This window comes from Hypanus sabinus, chromosome 16, assembly GCF_030144855.1.
Source record: "Hypanus sabinus isolate sHypSab1 chromosome 16, sHypSab1.hap1, whole genome shotgun sequence".
Taxonomy (NCBI): Eukaryota; Metazoa; Chordata; class Chondrichthyes; order Myliobatiformes; family Dasyatidae; genus Hypanus; species Hypanus sabinus.
In genome coordinates this window covers 86,811,244-86,831,529 of record NC_082721.1, presented here as the reverse complement: position 1 = coordinate 86,831,529, position 20,286 = coordinate 86,811,244, and the positions used below count along the sequence as shown (strand labels likewise).

The 20,286-nt window shown below is 42.0% G+C and overlaps 1 protein-coding gene across 2 annotated transcripts in view; it reads right to left on the bottom strand.

The window, feature by feature from the left end:
• The window catches only part of LOC132406552 (disabled homolog 2-interacting protein-like), a 124,016-nt gene that overhangs the window by 54,985 nt on the left and 48,745 nt on the right, over positions 1 to 20,286 (bottom strand). The window contains exon 1 of one of the 2 annotated variants that reach the window (XM_059992374.1): positions 6,375 to 6,542. The exons of the other annotated variant lie outside the window; for it this stretch is intronic. Coding sequence (XP_059848357.1) covers positions 6,375 to 6,414 — 40 coding nt within the window. The 5' untranslated portion in view covers positions 6,415 to 6,542. Of the gene's footprint in view, positions 1 to 6,374; positions 6,543 to 20,286 lie in introns of those variants that run through there. 2 annotated transcript variants of the gene reach the window in all.

The following is a 20,286-nucleotide window of genomic DNA, read 5'->3' as shown; positions in this document are numbered from 1 at the left end:
AGCATAGATAAGTTGGGCTGAAGGGCTTGTATCATTCTTATTTGTTCTATGACTGCATAGCAGCTGGCCCATGTTGGTGAAAATATGCAATGGATCCAAGGAACCGGGTCTAGCATGATCCACACCAATACAACCAAACTTCAGCATGCACGCTGAGGATTTACAATAGACCTCAAGTTTTACCACACACTGGAGGAGGTAGAGTTGAACTACACTTCACTGAGACCTGCGTTACCAAACTCCCTCCTGAAGTATCTGATTTTGTGTTGTATTCAGTGGCATCTGATGCAGGAAGGGAACCCACTGGAAGACATATATACAAGAGAAGACATCCATTGAAAGATTCTAAAGCTTACACCATTGCTCTGCACAGGGCCAATTGCTTCATCTTGTGATTCTGATGGAACACAAAATGAATTCCAATTTTTCCCTGATCTTTCTCTTTGCAATGATCCTCAACACTGCACCAAATTCAGGCCCTGTGTACGTCCACTCCTCTCCCATCTCTCAGATTGTTACTGGCAATGGCATGGGGATTGGTTTGTACCAAGATACAAGACAAGCTTGTCCTGCATACTATTCACACTCATCAAATCATTATACACCGCCCTGAGCTGGAATAAGGTAAAACAATAACAGTGCAGAATAAATTGTAAAAGCTACCAAAAGAGTGCAGGCACTCAGCGATAAGATGCAAGGTCATAACAGGGCAAACTGTGAAGGCAAGAGCCCATTTTATTGTATGAGAGGTCCATTCAGCTGTGAGATGGAAGCTGCCTTGGGCCTGATACTACATACATTCGGGCTTTTGGTAGATTGACCAGACTTCACAGTTCGTTATGAGCCATGGACCTCGGTCAGAACTGAAAGTTCAAAGTACCAAATCATGGATACTATCTACAACCATGGATTGGAACAGTTATCCACAGACCACTTTACTCAAATGAGTAAGTAGTTTATTGATGTGCGAGAGCTTTTCTCACCAAATTCCAATGTGAGGGTTATGATTGATCTGGTTAATTGCAGCTGATTTGGATCCACACAATAACAGATTCAGGATCCAAGAATGATACTGCACAGGAGAGACCATTCAGCCCTATAACAGCTGATATCCTACTACTTATTTCTCATTCCCAGAAACAGGCCTGGGCTTCCAGGATTCCCTGCAGTAAGCTAGACAAACAGTTTCCCGAATTATACAGCATGTTGCACTGGACACAGAATTGAAGATGCTAATGATTATAATAGAGATTCCTGGCCATTGGTTTAGCCAGCAAAAAGGAAGTGAACTTACCATATGGAATGATTTTAAATTTTTGTTGGGGTTATAGTTACAGCACAACAGCAGGCCCTTTGGCCCTTTGAGACTGCAACAATAATTGGCCATCCATTTACACTAAACCCTGACTTTTCATTCCCCCACATTCTCACCAAATCACTCCCCGTCCATATCCTAACACTCAAAGCAATTTAGTGTCCAGATAGACTGGAAACCAGCACGTCTTTGGGATGTGCAATGAAGCCCAAGCATCCAAGGGAAACCTACACAGACACAGAGAGAACATGCAAACTCCAAACTGACAGCATCTGAGGTCAGAACTGAATCCCAGTAATTGAAGTTGTGAGCTGGCGTCTGTGCTGCGTAATTTCATGAACATGTTATTCTTGATTTGCTTAAGTTATAAAAATGATTTTTTTTTACTAAAATGCCTCATGACTGGCAAACCCAGGGTTTGTTCATTTAATTGAAAGCTAAAGGAACTGCAGATTTTGAAAATCTGGGATGAAAACAGAACATGTTGGGAACACTGAGCATGTCAGCTAGCATCTGTGGGGAGAGACACAGAGCCAAGGTTTCAGGTGAAAAACATTTAGGTCTGCTGGTGTTTCCAGCCCTTGCTGATTTTGTTTACAGTACATACATGATTATGGTTTTGTTCATTTGATTTATCTCACTTCCTTTACTTTCATCCCAATAGCCCCGTAACCATTTTCTTGTGACCACTCCCTGAAGCTCCTCTCCATCTTTATGAGTCAAACTGTTTACTCTTCGTCTCGAAACTGCACGGCTCCAACATTCTAAAAGATGCGACTAATGGGTTTGCTCTGCCAGGGGCTGACATGCACTAATGGGCTGAATGGCTTTCTGTCTATGTGTGGTAATTAAGTAAACATATTCCACTGAACAGCAGAGCACAGGAACAGGCCCTTCAGCCCACAATATTGAGCTGAACCAGCTGAAAAGTAAATATTAAGAATATTCGCTCCTACCTACACAATCTCCCTATCCCTCCATCTCCCTTGCATCCATGTACCTATGCAAATGTCTCTTAAAAGCTTCTAATGTATTTGCATTTACCACCATATCAGGCAGTACATTCCAGGCATCCATTACTCTCTGAGTAAAAAATTTACCCCTCACATCCCCCCTGACCTACCCCCCCACCCCCGCCGTCAACCTCAATGCATGCCCTGTGGTATTAGATATTTCAATCCTGGAAAATGATATTCTCTGTCCAGTCTATCTATGCCTCTCATAATTTTGTAAACCACTATCAGATCTACCGTCAGCCTCTGACACTCCAGAGAAGACACCCAAGTTTATCCAGCTGTTGTGTTGGTTTACTAGCAGGTTGGAAGCTGAGGGGCAACTTGCTGGAAATTCTGAGGGGCACAGACAGGGCAGACAGCTAGAGTCACTTTCCCAGGGTGGAGTTGCCAAATATAAAAAGGCCTTCAGATCTACCTGGCGCATTTTTGACACACAGAGTGGAATGCTCTGCTAGGTGTGCTGATGGAAACAGGTACAACAGCAATATTTAAGAGTTATTAAGACTGAGACGTGAGCAGGCAGCGAATGAGAGTATACAGGCCATGTGCAGGAGGATGGGATTGAACCATTTAATTAAGCGTTAGGGTTGGAATGGGCACTAGGAACTGAATGACCTATTCCAGTGCTGTACTATTTCTTATCTATATTATAATTTATTGTTTATTTTTTTTTGTATTTACACAGTTTTGATTGTTACTTCAGGGAGCGTGAAGCGCAGAATCAAATATTGCTGTGATGATTGTACACTCTAGTATCAATTGTTTGGTGACAATAAAGTAAAGTAAAGTTTGTCTTTTTTCACACAATAGTTGCTTAACAGTCTTTGTGAGCAATTTTTCATTCTTTGTGAATGCCTGCAAGGAAATGAAACTCAGGGTGCTATATGGTGACATATACATACTTTGATAATAAATTTATTTTGAACTTTGAATGTACTGTTCTACTTTCGATGTTCAGTGGGTACATCTCTCCTAACTTGTTCCCTCCCTGTGAGCTCTTTGTAACTCTCTGTGCCTCTGTTGCTGATCCTGTTGAAGCCTGCCTGCTCTTGGAATAACAACCTCAGCCTCTCCAGGCTTGCCATGTTAATCGGAGTCCCTCACCCCAGGGTAGTTTGAGTACAGTTCCGTAGACCCACTCCAAGATCTTGCTCTTGCTCGTCTACTCCATCTGAGGCCCAACCAGAGTTTTGTGAATATGGAACATGGAATGGTACAGTACAGGGATGGGACTTTCTGTCCATCATGCCTGTACCAAACCTGATATCAAATTAAAGTAAATCCATATCTCTCCAGTCCCTGCATGCTCATGTGTCTACCTAACAATTTCCCGAGGACCACTGTCATATCTGCTTCTACAGAAGACAGGTAAGACCCGTAATGTTAGACTTTTGAGTACTGGGGGAATCAAGGACTGTGCAGTTAGTACGAGAGAGCTGCGTTGAGACATAATGTCAGCCATGATTTTATTTTGTGATAGCACAGGAAAAAGGGGCCGAATGGCTTACTCCAGCTAGGGCACTTGCTGAGGGGTCATGTGAATAGTAGAAGAAGAAGAGGTCCATTTGTGTTCCAGTAAAATTGCTGACCTCCAAGAGCACCACAACCTTGTCGTAGGGTTTGGAGGCTTGCGTGCCTCAATGACCCAGAGAGCTATATTGCCTGGAGTCAGGGCTTTTTGCTTTGGTTCTTGGTAGGGTCACCCATGTCAAACAGGTCAAAGGGTAGAGGACAGACTGAGTGATCCACCTGTCATCTAGGTTGGGGGTTTAGCTCAGGCAAAACAAAAATGTTACGGAAACAACAATGGAGAATCATCCTACATCTTAGTGTGACTGTATCCCTGAGACTCCTCCTGGGACTTGCATGACTGACAGTGGTGAAAGCCAAGAGGAAGCTACTGACACGATGAGGGAAGCCCTGACCACTGCCAGCAGCATAACAGGCAGTAAGTAAAATTGCTGATAAAGTGTGCCCAATAATACATTGTGACTATCTACAATGCACTAAATTTAATCTACATTATCTTGAAAGGCATTTCCCATTAGGGCAAAGAATAAATTAGGGCAAATAATTTTCAATTATTTTCTTAATTGCAAATAAGAATTTCATTAACTTGGCAAAACCTCTCCTAAAGTTTACCCCTCGACACTTGTGGCACGACCCATAGCTTGTTTGGCTGCAAGCCGCAAAGTCTGAGCTCAAATCCCACCCTACGATGAAACCAGTGAGATTCACATCAGAGTAATAGAGCTAACAACTTCGTCGTGAAACTGTGGTCCTCTCTAATCTCTCAAGCACTTTGCAGTCTCAATCAACTTCATTTTTCGCCAATCTCACAGATTAAGATGCCAAGGAAGTTTGAAGTCATTGAGGTGAGTGCAGCAGTGGGGTGAGGGATTCAACACCATCCATTAGGCTCTTGTTCACTGCTGTGTGACTGTCTCCCTCTTTCTCTCTCTCTCTCTCTCTCTCTCTCTCTCTCTCTTTCCCTCTTACTCACTACTCCAGGAGGTTGGTCCCTGCATTCAAGTGGTCTGTCCCTCTCTCTCACTCTCGCTCTCTCTCTCTCATTGCTGTGAGAGGATGGTGCTGAGATCTGGGTTTTGAGCCAGAACTTGTTTGGGTTAATCACTGCTGTTTGGGGATTGGCCTCTGTAGTCCATGTTATGATGCTTTTTCTAGTTTTTGTTCATAGCTTTTTTTTGCTATTTTGGGTGATTTTGAATCCGGGCAGACTGCAGATAACAAATACTGAGCTGAACAGAATTTGCCTGGACTTTTTCAATTTTGTGTCTTATATTCCGTGTTTTTGCTGTCAGTTGTGCCATTTAGTTATTTTTTTGTTTGTGGGGGAGAGAGTTGATGTCTTCTCTGAACAGATTCCATGGTTTTCTTTGATTCATGGCTGTCTGTGGGGAAGATGAATGTCAGGTTTGTATACTGCGTACATACTTTGATAATAAATATACGTTGAATCTTTGAGGTGGATATAACTATCATCTGCAGTTATAAAAGATCCATGTTCCAGCTATGCATCACTCTAACACTGGTGTTATAGCCTCTCTCACAATCAAGATATGGATGGGGATCGTACTGTACAGAAATTGGTCACCGCAGTCTTCATCCTGTTTTGCTTCAGTGACAGCAGTCTAAAAGCATTTCATAAATTCACTGCAAGGTGCTCTGAACTCACCTATAATCACCAAAAACATTATGAGAATCCAAGTCATTCAAATGCCAGTATGCAAAATATAAAATATTAGACAATGCAGAGATACAATGGTAAACCACCAAGCTTTCTGAAACATCACCACCTTCCTCAGATTTTCCACCTGCCTACAATATCTCACCCGTTCGTTGCCTCGTCATCGTGCACCCATTAACTAAAGGTTGTATGGGAAAGCAAATGGGTCCTGAGAAAATTACCCGGCAAAGTAAACCAATTAAAAATATCTTCATGCTTGTGTCCTAATAAAAGAATAGACATTTAGTGATGACATAAACTCAGTCCCTTTTATGGAGAGACCAGTGTTTACTGTCAATCCCCAGCTGCGTTTGAGAGGGTAGTGGTGAGTTACCTTCTTGAACCATTACTGCCCTTCTGATGGAGGTGTCCCCTCTGTTTGGCTATGGAGGGAATGCCATGAGTTTTATCCAGCTACAGGGAAAAGTTTCCAAATCAGGATGGCATGGAGGGAAACCTAAAGGTGCTGGCATTCAAAACACCCTTGTCCTCTAGAGATTAGTGGAGTTGTGGGTTTGGAAAGAGGAAAACTTGTTTCTGGATATCAGACACAATCTACGCCAAGGACCTTGATGGGTTTTCGGGAGATTTTCTACAAAGTACTTTTAAATCCAGATGGCATGAGGGCAAAGGCAAGCTACAGTCATGAAAAGAAGAGAACATTATTTCAAAGCTTTATATTCATGTTAAGCCTACCAGCTGAATAAAACCAGCCACCACAGGAAACAAATGTTCTGCCATTGCCTGCTGTGTTGGTCAGGAGATTCAGAAGAATTGGAAGCAGGTTGTCTCTTACCTTGTTGTCCCCCGCAGAATAACCAACGCTTCATCCCCATTGTTCTGCCTCGCAGACTGCTGCTGTCATTGACACAGGACACAGGAGGTAGCGTCTCACAAGTGCCCTCCAGCACCGCTCTTCTCTCTGTGAAGCCTGTCAGTTTCCTGCTGAGTAGCAGCTCCAACACTACACAACCTCGCGCACCACAGACTGGTGCGACAATTTTGTTTGTGTCGACAACACCCATCCCCTCCGGTCAGGTGATCTCCACAGTTTGATCTAGAGGAAATATTTCAGCCCCAAACCTCATCAATTTTCTATCAGCATTGCTTCCTGTCAGCAGAAACAAACCTTGCAGAGAATAAAATTCCCCTTGATTCTTAGAGATCAGTTCATCGTCTTACATTCACAGCAGATTTTGAAAATCATTTCCCAAAGAGCTCAACGAACAAATCACATAACACTGGAGTTTATTGCTCCAGTGTCGGACTTTCCCCAAACTTTTATCCTTCTCAAGTTCCACCAGTTGAATTTACAGGATTCACTGTCCTTTAAGGCAGCACATTTCAGAAGCCAACAAAGTGTCCAATTCAAAGAATACCTCATATCGCCATATATGACAAGAGATTGTCATTTCTGGAACCTGGCGCAACACACAAAGCACAGGAGGAACTCGATGGGTGTCTCTCCAGACAAGGGAACTTGATCCAAACATTGATTGTTCATTTGGCTCCATAGGTGCTACCTGACCTGTTGGGATCTTCCAGCACTTTGTTAGAGATTCGGTTTCCTCTTTCATTCCATGTTCTATAGTCAACCATCCTGCCAGTGGGAAGAGTTTGTTTTTAGCAAACCTATTTAAAGTTTTGAATGCTATCTTTTACTTTCTTCCCTGGCATTCTTCTTTTCTTCTGCTTTAGATAGGCAGAAGAATGTGGCAGGGGAATGGGAACAAGTGCAGAGAGACAGAGGGGTGTAAAATGAGTGTCGAAGCAAAAAGTAGTAAGGTGAAAAGTAAAAGTGGCAGGCAGGCAAATCCAGGGCAAAAAACAAAAAGGGTCACTTTTCAACATAATTGTATAAGGGCTAAGAGTGTTGTATAAACAAGCCTGAAGGCTTTGTGTGTCAATGCGAGGAGCATTCATAACAAGGTGGATGAATTGAATGTGCACATAGTTATTAATGAATATGATATAGTTGGGATCACAGAGACATGGCTCCAGGGTGACCAAGGATGGGAGCTCAACATCCAGGGATATTCAATATTCAGGAGGGACTGACAGGAAAGAAAAGGAGGTGGGGTAGCATTGCTGGCTAGAGAGGAGATTAACGCAATAGAAAGGAAGGACATTAGCCTGGAGGATGTGGAATCGATATGGGTAGAGCTGCATAACACTAAGGGGCAGAAAACGCTGATGGGAGTTGTGTACAGGCCACCTAACAGTAGTAGTGAGGTTGGGGACGGCATTAAACAGGAAATTAGAGATACGTGCAATAAAGGAACAGTAGTTATAATGGGTGACTTCAATTTACATATAGATTGGGTGAACCAAATTGGTAAGGGTGCTGAGGAAGAGGATTTCTTGGAATGTATGCGGGATGGTTTTCTGAACCAACATGTTGAGGAACCAACTAAAGAGCAGGCCATTCTAGATTGGGTATTGAGCAATGAGGAAGCGTTAGTTAGCAATCTTGTCGTGCGAGGCCCATTGGGTAAGAGTGACCATAATATGGTGGAATTCTTCATTAAGATGGAGAGTGACATAGTTAATTCAGAAACAAAGGTTCTGAACTTAAAGAAGGGTAACTTTGAAGGTATGAGATGTGAATTAGCTAAGATAGACTGGCAAATGATACTTAAAGGGTTGACGGTGGATATGCAATGGCAAGCATTTAAATATCGCATGGATGAACTACAACAATTGTTCATCCTAGTTTGGCAAAAGAATAAACCAGGGAAGGTAGTGCACCCGTGGCTGACAAGGGAAATTAGGGATAGTATCAAGTCCAAAGAAGAAACATATAAATTAGCCCAAAAAAGCGGCACACCTGAGGATTGGGAGAAATTCAGAGACCAGCAGAGGAGGACAAAGGACTTAATTAGGAAAGGGAAAAAAGATTATGAGAGAAAGCTGGCAGGGAACATAAAAACTGACTGTAAAAGCTTTTATAGATACATGAAAAGAAAAAGATTGGTCAAGACAAATGTAGGTCCTTTACAGTCAGAAACAGGTGAATTGATCATAGGGAACAAAGACATGGCAGACCAATTGAATAACTACTTTGGTTCTGTCTTCACTAAGGAGGACATAAATAATCTTCCGGAAATAGTAAGGAACCAAGGGTGTAGTGAGATGGAGGAACTGAGGGAAATACATGTTAGTAGGGAAGTGATGTTAGGTAAATTGAAGGGATTAAAGGCAGATAAATCCCCAGGGCCAGATGGTCTGCATATCCAGAGTGCTTAAGGAAGTAGCCCAAGAAATAGTGGATGCAATAGTGATAATTTTTCAAAACTCCTTAGATTCTGGATTAGTTCCTGAGGATTGGAGGGTGGCTAATGTAACTCCATTTTTTAAAAAAGAAGGGAGAGAGAAACCAGGGAATTATAAACTGGTTAGTCTGACATTGGTGGTGGGGAAAATGTTAGAGTCTGTTATCAAAGATGTGATAACAGCACATTTGGAAAGAGGTGAAATCATCGGACAAAGTCAGCATGGATTTGTGAAAGGAAAATCATGTCTGACGAATCTTATAGAATTTTTTGAAGATGTAACTAGTAGAGTGGATAGGGGAGAGCCAGTGGATGTAGTATATTTAGATTTTCAAAAGGCTTTTGACAAGGTCCCACACAGGAGATTAGTGTGAAACCTTAAAGCACATGGTATTGATGTGGATAGAGAATTGGTTGGCAGACAGGAAACAAAGAGTGGGAATAAATGGGACCTCTTCAGAATGGTAGGCAGTGACTAGTGGGGTACCACAAGGCTCAGTGCTGGGACCCCAGTTGTTTACAATATATATTAATGATTTGGACGAGGGAATTAAATGCAACATTTCCAAGTTCGCGGATGACTCGAAGCTGGGCGGCGGTGTTAGCTGTGAGGAGGATGCTAAGAGGATGCAGGGTGACTTGGATAGGTTAAGTGAGTCGGCAAATTCATGGCAGATGCAATTTAATGTGGATAAATGTGAGGTTATCCACTTTGGTTGCAAGAACAGGAAAACAGATTATTATCTGAACTGTGGCCGATTAGGAAAAGGGGAGATGCAACGAGACCTGGGTGTCATTGTACACCAGTCATTGAAGGTGGGCATGCAGGTACAGCAGGTGGTGAAAAAGGCAAATGGTATGTTGGCATTCATAGCAAAAGGATTTGAGTACAGGAGCAGGGAAGTTCTACTGCATTTGTACAAGGCCTTGGTGAGACCGCACCTAGAATATTGTGTGCAGTTTTGGTCCCCTAATCTGAGGAAAGACATCCTTGCCATAGAGGGAGTACAGAGAAGGTTCACCAGATTGATTCCTGGGATGGCAGGACTTTCATATGAAGAAAGACTGGATCGACTAGGCTTATACTCACTGAAATTTAGAAGATTGAGGGGGGATCTTATTGAAACGTATAAAATTCTAAAGGGATTGAACAGGCTAGATGCAGGAAGATTGTTTCCGATGTTGGGGAAGTCCAGAACGAGGGGTCACAGTTTAAGGATAAAGGGGAAGCGTTTTAGGACCGAGATGAGGAAAAACTTCTTCTCACAGAGAGTGGTGAATCTGTGGAATTCTCTGCCACAGGAAACAGTTGAGGCCGGTTCATTGGCTATATTTAAGAGGAAGTTAGATATGGCCCTTGTGGCTAAAGGGATCAGAGGGTATGGAGAGAAAGTAGGTACAGGGTTCTGAGTTGGATGATCAGCCATGATCGTACTGAATGGCGGTGCAGGCTCGAAGGGCCGAATGGCCTACTCCTGCACCTATTTTCGATGTTTCTATGTTTAAGAGACCATCCATAAGATCTCTGGAAAAGTTGTTGAGAGACAAGGGAAGTCATTCATCTCTCTCAGCTCTTTGAAAAGCCTAGACAGGGTAGACATAGAGAGGATGTTTCCAATAGTGAGACAGTCTAGGACCAGAGGGCACGGCCTTGGAATACAACAATGTCCTTTTAGAACATAGATGAAGAGGAATTTCTTTAACTAGTGGGTAGTGAATCTATGGAATTCATTGTCACAGATGGCTGTGGAGGCCAAGTCATTGGGTATATTTAAAGTGAAGGTTGAGTAGGCTCTTAGTTAATAAGGGCATCACAGTTTATGGGGAGAATGCAAGAGAATGGGGTTGAGAGATAATAAATCAGTTGTGATCGAATGTTGGAACAGACTCAACAGGCCGAATAACCTACTTCTGCTCCTATGAATTATGGTCTTATGGCCCTTAGCCTGACCCACCTTCCATAAAATGGTGGTGGATATGTATCCTCCCTGCACACACCCATCTTTGCCCCATATCCCTCAATACCTGTGGAAAATAAACATTTATCAATCTCAGATATTAAGTTAATAGTTGGTGTCATATAACACATGGCTTATTGATGAGAGTTTCGAACATCAACCACCCTATAGAACCACTTATTCTTTTCACTCCTGTAAATCCCTACATATAATTTAGCGCTAGTTGATTTCAGATTTCATTTACCCAGGTGCAAAGGCTCCGGGTAGAACATTCGCCCTGCTTCAGTGACAATACAATCTCAAGCCTAGGCGCATTCAGATAGGCATCAGCATAGCACATCAACCAACCAGAGATACATATTGTATCAATACAGACAATGCCAAAATCTGGACATTGTGCTATTGAAAAAAAGAATGCCAATTCTTATTTTTTGAATACTATGAATGAACCCAAGCCAGCTGTACGAGAGAGATAATTGATGAAGAGGTGAAAGGAATTGTCATCAACGACCCTGGTCCCAAGTCCATTTCAATTTGTCAGCTACACAAATGCATGTTAACTTGCACAATGTTTAATGTCAATCCATGGCCTCCTCTACTGTCGCAATGAGGCACACTCAGGTTGGAAGAACAACACCTTGTATTCCATCTGGGTAGCCTCCAACCCGATGGCATGAATATCAATTTCTTGAACTTCCAGTCATGCCCCCACCACCTCTCCTTCACCATTCCCCCATCCCCTTTTCACTGTCTCACCTCATCTCCTTGCCTGTCCATTGCCTCTTTCTGGTCCTCCGCCCCCTTTTCTTTCTTCTATGGTCTTCAGTTTTCTATTATATGCCCTCTTCTCCAGCCCTGTATCTCTTTCACCAATCAACTTCCCAGATCTTTACATCATCCCTCCCCCTCCTGGTTTCACCAATCACCTTGTGCTTTTCTCTCCAAGCCCCCAGCTTTTAAATCTACTCCTCATCTTTTTTACTCCAGTCCTGCCAAAAGGTCTCGACCCAATTTGTCGACTGTACTTTTTTCCATAGATGCTACCTTGTCTGCTGAGATCCCCCAGCATTTTGTGTGTGTTGGTGAACAGAGGTAACTGTTTCCTGTCTATTGCAGTCTTTGCATTCCAAAGAACATTGAATCATTTCCTGTTCACCACCTCTGCTTTCTCTAATCTCTCCTATCAAACCATTTAGAAATTGGAACATCAGACTCATGATCGCATCTGCCTGAAGCCAGTCAAAGACCAATCCTGTTCCTAGCTCCCAGCAGCACCCTATCCAGATCCCTCCAATCATCAGGGACTCACTGCCAACCCTGGTGGGTGAAGTAGCACAACCAAGAATGAAAAGATGAAAAAGATTAGCTTTATTTGCCACAAGTACATCAAAACATGCAGAGAAATGTGAGGTTCCACTACATACCAGGGGTGATTGATAAGTTTGTGGCCTAAGGTAGAAGGAGTCAATTTTAGAAAACTTAGCACATTTATTTTTCAACATAGTCCCCTCCTACATTTACACACTTAGTCCAGTGGTCGTGGAGCACACGGATCTGATAGAAGGAGATGAGTTATTAACTTCAAGCTTTCTGCATAATCACTAAAGAGTTGAACTGCACGAGCATGTAACGAGAGCGTCTTGGACCTCCAGGTGGTTCACAGCAGGGGTGATTGATAAGTTTGTGGCTTAAGGTAGAAGGAGATGAGTTATACAGCTCTTGTTACCTGCTCGTGTCATTCAACTCTATGAGTGAAAATGCAGGAAGTTTGAAGTTAATAACTCGTCTCCTTCTACTCTAGGCCACAAACTTATCAATCACCCTTGCTGTGGATCACTCCTGGAGATCCAAGACACCGACTTCTACAAAGAACGGATCCGTTTGGTCCACTACCGTTGGACTAAGTGTGTAAATGAAGGAAAAATAAATGTGACTCCTTCTACCTTAGGCCACAAACTTATCAATCACCCCTCGTATTCAAATACACTATATTTGCTCCAGTTTCCTCCCACAGTCCAAAAGCGTACAGGTTGGTAGGTTAGTTGGTCATTGTAACTTGTTTCTTGATTAGGCCACGGTTAAATTTGGGTTTGCCTGTTGGTATGGCTTAAAGCTATTCTCTGCCGTATCTCAATAAAAAATAAATAATTAAATACTCATCTCACTTTATTCTCCTTTCATTTCCTTCCAGCACAATCCCAAATTCTACCACTCACCTAGTTACCAGTGGCAGCTTACAGGTCAATGAAACCGTTGTTTTCAAGTGGGAGGAAACCAAAGTTCACAGTGGAACCCCTCATGGCAATATAGAGTACGTGCAAACTCCACACAGACAGCGCAGGAGGTCAGGATTGCACTCGGATCTCTGGTAGTGTACCACTGGCTCTACCATGGGGCCTGCATGTGACTCGATATCAATGGTTCCTGACTGCCCCCTGAACATGGACCCACAGACACTTTATAATTATCAATATGTAGTAGATGCAGAGGAGATTCAAAATTGGTTAAAAGAACAACTCCCACTCACATGCTAAGATGTTTCTCCAGAAATCCCTGCTGGAACTATTTAGTGTGGCTTGTATTCATGGCTCTCTTCGACCTGGTCTTGCATCTTAGTAAAAACATCTCATACCATCATAACCCTGACAACTTTGAGCGCGTTACCCTTCTTTTCCCCAATTAAGATTTTTTTTCACAATGAAAACAAGGTGATGGAAACCTATTGATTCTATGTCTCAAAGCAACCATCTGCTGGACAAATTACAAACTGCAAGTTCTCTCTCTCTCCTTCCCTTCCTCCCACCACCACAACCCTCCCTCTCTCTCTCTCACTCTCTCTCTCTCTCTCCCCCTCCCACTCTCTCTCCTCCTCCCCCTCTCTCCCACCTCTCTCTCTCTCCTCCCCTCTCCCCTTCTCATCTGTAACATAATGTAAATGATGCACTTTGACTTTTCTGAATCCATGTAAACTATAGCACCATTTTATCCTCTCTGGCAAATGCAAAAATTTCCCTAACTTCAATTCTAGGGGAATAAAAACAGGGAAGTCGTTATCATTAACAAACAAGAGAAAATCTGCAGATGCTGGAAATCCAAGCAACACACACAAAATGCCAGGCAGCAGTCATTCACAGGAAGTCATTAGCATTTTCTGGCTCAATATGTACCTTTCAGTTGACCAAGCTGACTATTGACACATTGCTTATTTTGGATCTTGCTCTGTGCAAATAGGTTGCCTTGTTGCCTAAGTTTTCAACTCCATTGGACAAATTAGATTCTACATAACTTATTAAGGTACAGAAGGAAGCTATTGGCCTATCACAATTTGTGTCAACTCTTTGGACAAACAATTCTATTCATTCCACCCCCTCAACCAGTAAAAGTTTTGTTATCTTTCAAATATTGATACAATTCCCTTTTGAAACTTCCATTTGAATCTGCTTCCAGCCAGCCTTTCAGACCACAAAAACTGGTTTGTGAAGAAACCACCAGCTTCAGGAACAGTTATTACCCTGCAAACATAAGACCATAAGATAATGGAGCAGAATTAGGCCATTTGGTCCATCAAGTCTATTTGTCATTTCATCATGGCTGATCCAATTTTACTCTAAGCTGCGCTCTCTGGCCTTCTCCCTGCAACCTTTCATGCCCTGACTAAACAAGAATCTATCAACCTCTGCCCTAAATATACATAAAAAAGCCTCCACAGCTGCCTGTGTCCAAGAATTGCACTGATTCACCACTCTCTGGCTAAAAAATTCCTCCTCATCTCTGTTCTAAAAGGATGCCCCTCTACTCTGAGGCTGTGTCTTTTGGTCTTAGACCTCGGAAACAGCCTCTCCACATCCACTCCATTAAGGCCTTTCTCCAGTTCATAGGTTTCAATTAGGTCAACCATCATTCTTCTAAATTCCAATGAATACAGGCCCAGAGCCATCAAATGTTCTTCATATGACAATCCATTCAATCCTGGAATCATTTTCATGAACCCCCTTTGAACACTCTCCAATTTCAGCACATCCTTCTAAGATAAGGGGCCCAAACCTGCTCACAATACTCCAATTGAGGCCTCACCAGTGCTTCATAAAGTCTCAACATTACATCCTTGCTTTTAAATTCCAGACACCCTTGCTTCTAGACAACTATCAAGCTTCTGAACCAGCATGGATAACTTCACTCACCTCAACTCTGACTGATTCCTCAGCCTACAGACTCACTTTCTAGGATGCTACAACTTGCATTCTTGGTGCTTTATTTGTTTGCAAAAGCTGTCTTCCTTTGCACAATAGTTAATAGTTAGTCTGTAATTTTTACTTTCCTGTAAATGCCTGCAAGAAAATGGTAGTACATGATGACATACATTGTACATAGCTTGATAATAAATTTACTTTGTCTTTGACTTTGACTTGACATGATTCCTCTGTGTCCTTGGGTTGTTTCAATAATTACCTTACATTTGCTTTCTCTGAATACAGATCTCCAGTCAAAGGAACCAGTTCCTCCTCATACAGCAGAGTGATAGAAACACACAGGACAGGAAAGGCCCTTTACCCACCACATCCAAACCATAAATCAGGTACTTATCTACACTAACGCCATACAACAGCACTTGGTCCATACTCTTCTAAGCCTTAGCAATTTAGTCAGAACCAGAATCATGATGATTATCACTGACAAATGTCATGAAATTTGTTGTTTTGTGGCAAAAATACTATAAGCTACAATAAGAAATACACTGAAAATTAAATAAGTAATGCAAAAAGAGAGCAAAGTAGTGAGGGGGGGTTGATAGTTCATTGGCCATTCGAAAATCTAATGGCAGAGGGGAAGAAGCTCGACTGTTGATTAAGCATCAACCTGTACTACACAGGCAAAAGTTGCCTTACTAAAACTGCAGCCAAAATATAATGCAATTTATTTCCTTGATTTAATTAAAGTTTAAGAACAGATTTGAAATTTTTCTTTAACATTTCTTATTTATTGTTTTGAGAGATTTTAAATTTGCAAATTTACATCATGTAATTATAGAATGAAGAACAGAAATGGAAGTTTCATACGTACAGAATAGATGTTGGCTGAAATATAGACTATTTATATCCAACAGCAGAAGAAAAATAAAGTACTTATATTTACATAGACAATTCAGCTGAGTTAAAACCTGAAATGTAAACAGAAAATATTGTACTGGAAACACTCAGCAGGTCCTGCAACATCAGTGGAAAGAAAATCAAAGGTAATATTTCAAGTCTGAATTCTCGAGTATGCCCCTTTAGGCTCTGTACCTCCTCCCTGACGGTAGTGATGGGAAGAGGGCATGTCCTGGGTGCTGACAGTCTTTACTGATGGATGACGTCTTACCAAGTCATCACCTTTTGACGATGTCTTCAGTGGTGGGGAGGCTAGCGCTCATGATGGAGATGGCTAAGTTTACAACCCTCTGCAGCTTTGTCTGATCTTCATTGGTGCCTCCACACCAGACGTGTCTAGATAAGATTATCTTCATTCACCACCCACTCTGACAGCCTGTTCCAGATTCCAACCACACCTTGATGAAAACGTTCCTCTTTATATCCATTCTAAATCTTTTACCCAATACCCTAAATCTCTGCTCTTTAGCTTTTGATAACTCTGCTAATGAGAAGGTTTAGTTACTTCTGCTGTGGAATTTCTGCTGATCTCCAGGAATAATTTTATACTCTTTGTTAAGCCTCTCCTTCACCGTCTCGGCTCTAAGGGGTACAACACCAGCTTTTCCAGTTCACCATGCACTGGTGCTATTATGCATTTAATATTTCAGTAATATTGAGTAGTTTTGTATATATATTGACTGATTAAGCATTCTTGTTTGTTTAAGTAATTAATTATGGATTATATGAAAAAATACATTAATTGCATACATCATCACACTACCAGGTGATATGTGCATGCCTCACTTAAAGTAAACTGGAAGCCAGACCTCACATTCCCATACCCTCGTGTCTTCCTTTGAATTTGTTTAATGCTTTGAAGTTACAAACCATAACGAGTGCCTTATCCATACGGACATTGACTGCAGTTTCTCTACAGCCTTGACTTTCTTCCTTCGTATGGTGGTGTCTGTGCTCGCATGTGTGTGTGTGAGTCTGTGTCTGATTCTGTGTGTGTGTGTGTGTGTGTGTGTGTGTGAGAGAGAGACTGTCAGTCTGTGTGTGTGAGTATATGAGTGTATGATTTTGTGTGTGTGTGTGTGTCTTGTATTGCATGAGAGTTTGTGTGTGTCTGTCTGTTTATCTGTGTGTGTGCACAGCATCTTTGATCATCTGTAACAGATTTCAGAATGTCGGCACCATGCAATGTTTGTAGTTATGGATTAGCTCAGACCACTCAGCTCACCTTCAGGCAGGTCACTTTCTCTCAGATCCCACTCCCCATTTCCACTCTCAGTTCCAACTGCCCATCTCTATTTATTCTGACAACATAGGATGCCATTTCATTCCACCGGCTCACAGAATCATCCCATTCTCCGTTAATGTTCCTTAAAACCTATTCTCCCCTCATTCTCCAGCTCTATCCAGAGTCTACCACTCACCCACACCCTATCGATAGATAGTTGAGAAAGCCAGATAACCTACCAGCCTGGGAATTGGGAGACAAATGGAGAACCCGGATGCAGCTCCACACAGACAACAGCAGAGATCAGGACTGAACTCAGTTTGCTGGAGTTGAGTTTAGAAATCTACCTCAAACAGACTAGCTAACTCAATACCTCATTCATTGCCTTTACCTTACTCTTGAAACATCCTTATGTCATGGGAATACACACAAAATGCTGGAGGAACTCAGCAGGTCAGGCAGCATCTATGGAAAAGACAAACAGCTGACGTTTCAGGCCAAGACCTTTTATCATGCTGCCTGGCCCACTGAGATCCTCCAGCACTTGTGAGTGTTGATTGGATTTCCAGCATCTGCAGGTTTTCTCATCCTTATATCAGGCCTTTGTTAGCAATGCACCATGAAGATAATGGACATTGAGGACATCTTCAAACAGTGGTGCTTGAAGAAGATGGCATCCATCATTAATGGCTCTCTTTCTTCTCATTGCTATCCTCAGGAAGGAGGTGCAGGAGCCTAAAGGCACACATTCAACATTTCAGGAACTGCTTCTTCCTTGAACCCATGAAAACTACCTCATTATTCCTCTTTTGCAAGATTTATTTTGTTGTTTTTAAAAGAAATTTTATTTTAACTAATGGGTTTTTTATATTTTGCATTGTACTGCTGAACCAAAGTCAACAAATTTCAAGACATCTGTCAATGATAGAAGACCTGAATCAGATTCCAATTCTAATTATTTCCCTAATGGCAAAACTAACTAAAGGCAAGGAGAGGCGTTCAAAACTGAAAATCTTGCAGCTGTTGTCAGAATTGCACCATTCTGGTCTTATTCTTCCCATTTTACTGGGCTTGTAATGCCACAGAGCTCACCACAGAAAGTTAAGTCATATAATTGCAAAACTTTGTATTACATAATCAAGATTCAGTATGACCTGCACATACGCTGTGACTGAGAAAGTTCAAAGTTCAAAGTAAAGTACGTAAATGTCACCATGTCCAACCCTGAGATTAATTTCCTTTCAAGCATTCTCAGCAGAACAAACAAATACAACGGAATCATTGAAAAACTGCACACAGATGAAGAGTGACAAATTTACAGTTTGTCTTCTCTTGCACATCAGTTGTCGTCAATATCTGGGTATTATTTTTCACTGTTTCCACTGTATTTATTTGTTACAAGCATACATACATACATACCTAAATAAGCAAACAAACAAATAATACTGAAAACACAAGCTGTAGGGACCTTGGAAGTGAGTCCATAGGTTGAGGAATCAGTTCAGTGTTGAGGTGAGTGAAATTATCCACGACAGTGAGCATAGGAATAGAATAAAGTGGCAGATAAATGCATGGCTGAAGAACTGGAGCAGGGGGCAGCGATTCAGTTCCTGGATCACTGGGACCTCTTCTGCAGCAGGTGTGACCTGTACAAAGGGGATGGGTTGCTCTTGAATTCGAGGAGGACCAATATGCTTGCAGGCAGGTTTACCAGAGCTGTTGGGAGTGGTTTAATCTGATATGGTAGAGAGATGGGAACCAGTATGATAGAGCTGAGGATAAGCCAGAAGGTTTACAAATAGATGATTTATGTAACATGAATGCAAGGAAGGAGAAGCCAATGACTGGGTACAAATGCAGACAGAGCAAAAAGTTAAATTGTACAACAGAGGCAAAATTGAAAAGGGCAAACAATGCAGGATTGGAGATGTTGTATTTAAGTGTGCATAGCATTCGGAGTAAGGTGGGGGAACTCCTGGCACAATTATAGAGATTGGTCAGAATGATGTTGTGGGCATCGCTGAGTCGTGGCTGAAAGAAGGCCATAGCTGGGAGCTTAACATCAAAGGATATACTTTGTATTGTAAGGTCAGGCAGGAAGGCATATGCAGTGGTGTGGCTCTGTTGGTAAGAGATGAAATTACATCTTTAGAAAGAGGTGACACATGGTGGGTGGAGTTAAAAACTGCAAAGGTAAAAAGTGAATTATGGGAATCATACATAGGCATCCAAATAGTAGCCAAGATGTGGGGTTGAAATTACAAAGGGAGCTGGAAAAAGCATTGTAATAAGGGTAATGACAAAGTTATAATGGGGAACTTTTCGAAGTGGAAGGTGATTGGGAAAATCAGGTTGGTGTCAGATAGCAAGAGAGGGGATTTGTTGAATGCCTTTGAGATGGCTTTTTAAAGCAGCTTGTGCTTGAGCCTACTTGGGGAATATCTATCTTAGGTTGGGTGTTGTGTAATATCCCAGATCTTATTCGAGAGCTTAAAGTAAAGGAACCCTCAGGAGCAGTGATCATAATATGACTGAATTCAAACTGCAGTTGGAGAGGGAGAAGCATAACTCACGCATATCAGTATCACAATGGAATAAAGGGAACTTCAGAGGCCTGAGAAAGGAGGTTGCCCAGGTGGATTGGAGGAAAATACTGGTGGGGATGATGGCGGAGCAGAGATGGCTGAAGTTTCAGGGAATAGTTCAGGATATATATGTCCCACAGAGGAAGAAGTTCTCAAATGGCAACTGTGGCTGACAAGGGAAGTTAAGGACTGCAAAAAAGCCAATGAAAGGACATTTAAGGTAGCAAAAGTGAGTGGGAAGTTGGATGATTGGGAAGCTATTAAAATCCAACAAAAGGCAACTGAAAAAGCTATAAGAATGGAAAAGATGAAATATGAGGGCAAACTAGCCAAAGGTGAGAGCAAGGAAGACACTAAAAATTTTTTTTCGGTTATATAAAGAGTAAAAGAGGGGTGGGAGTTCAAATTGGACCAGTGGAAAAATGATGCTGGTGAGGTAGTAATAGGGGACAAAGAAATGGCAAATGAACTTAATGAGTACTTTGCATCAGTCTTCACTGTGGAAGACACTAGCAGTGTGC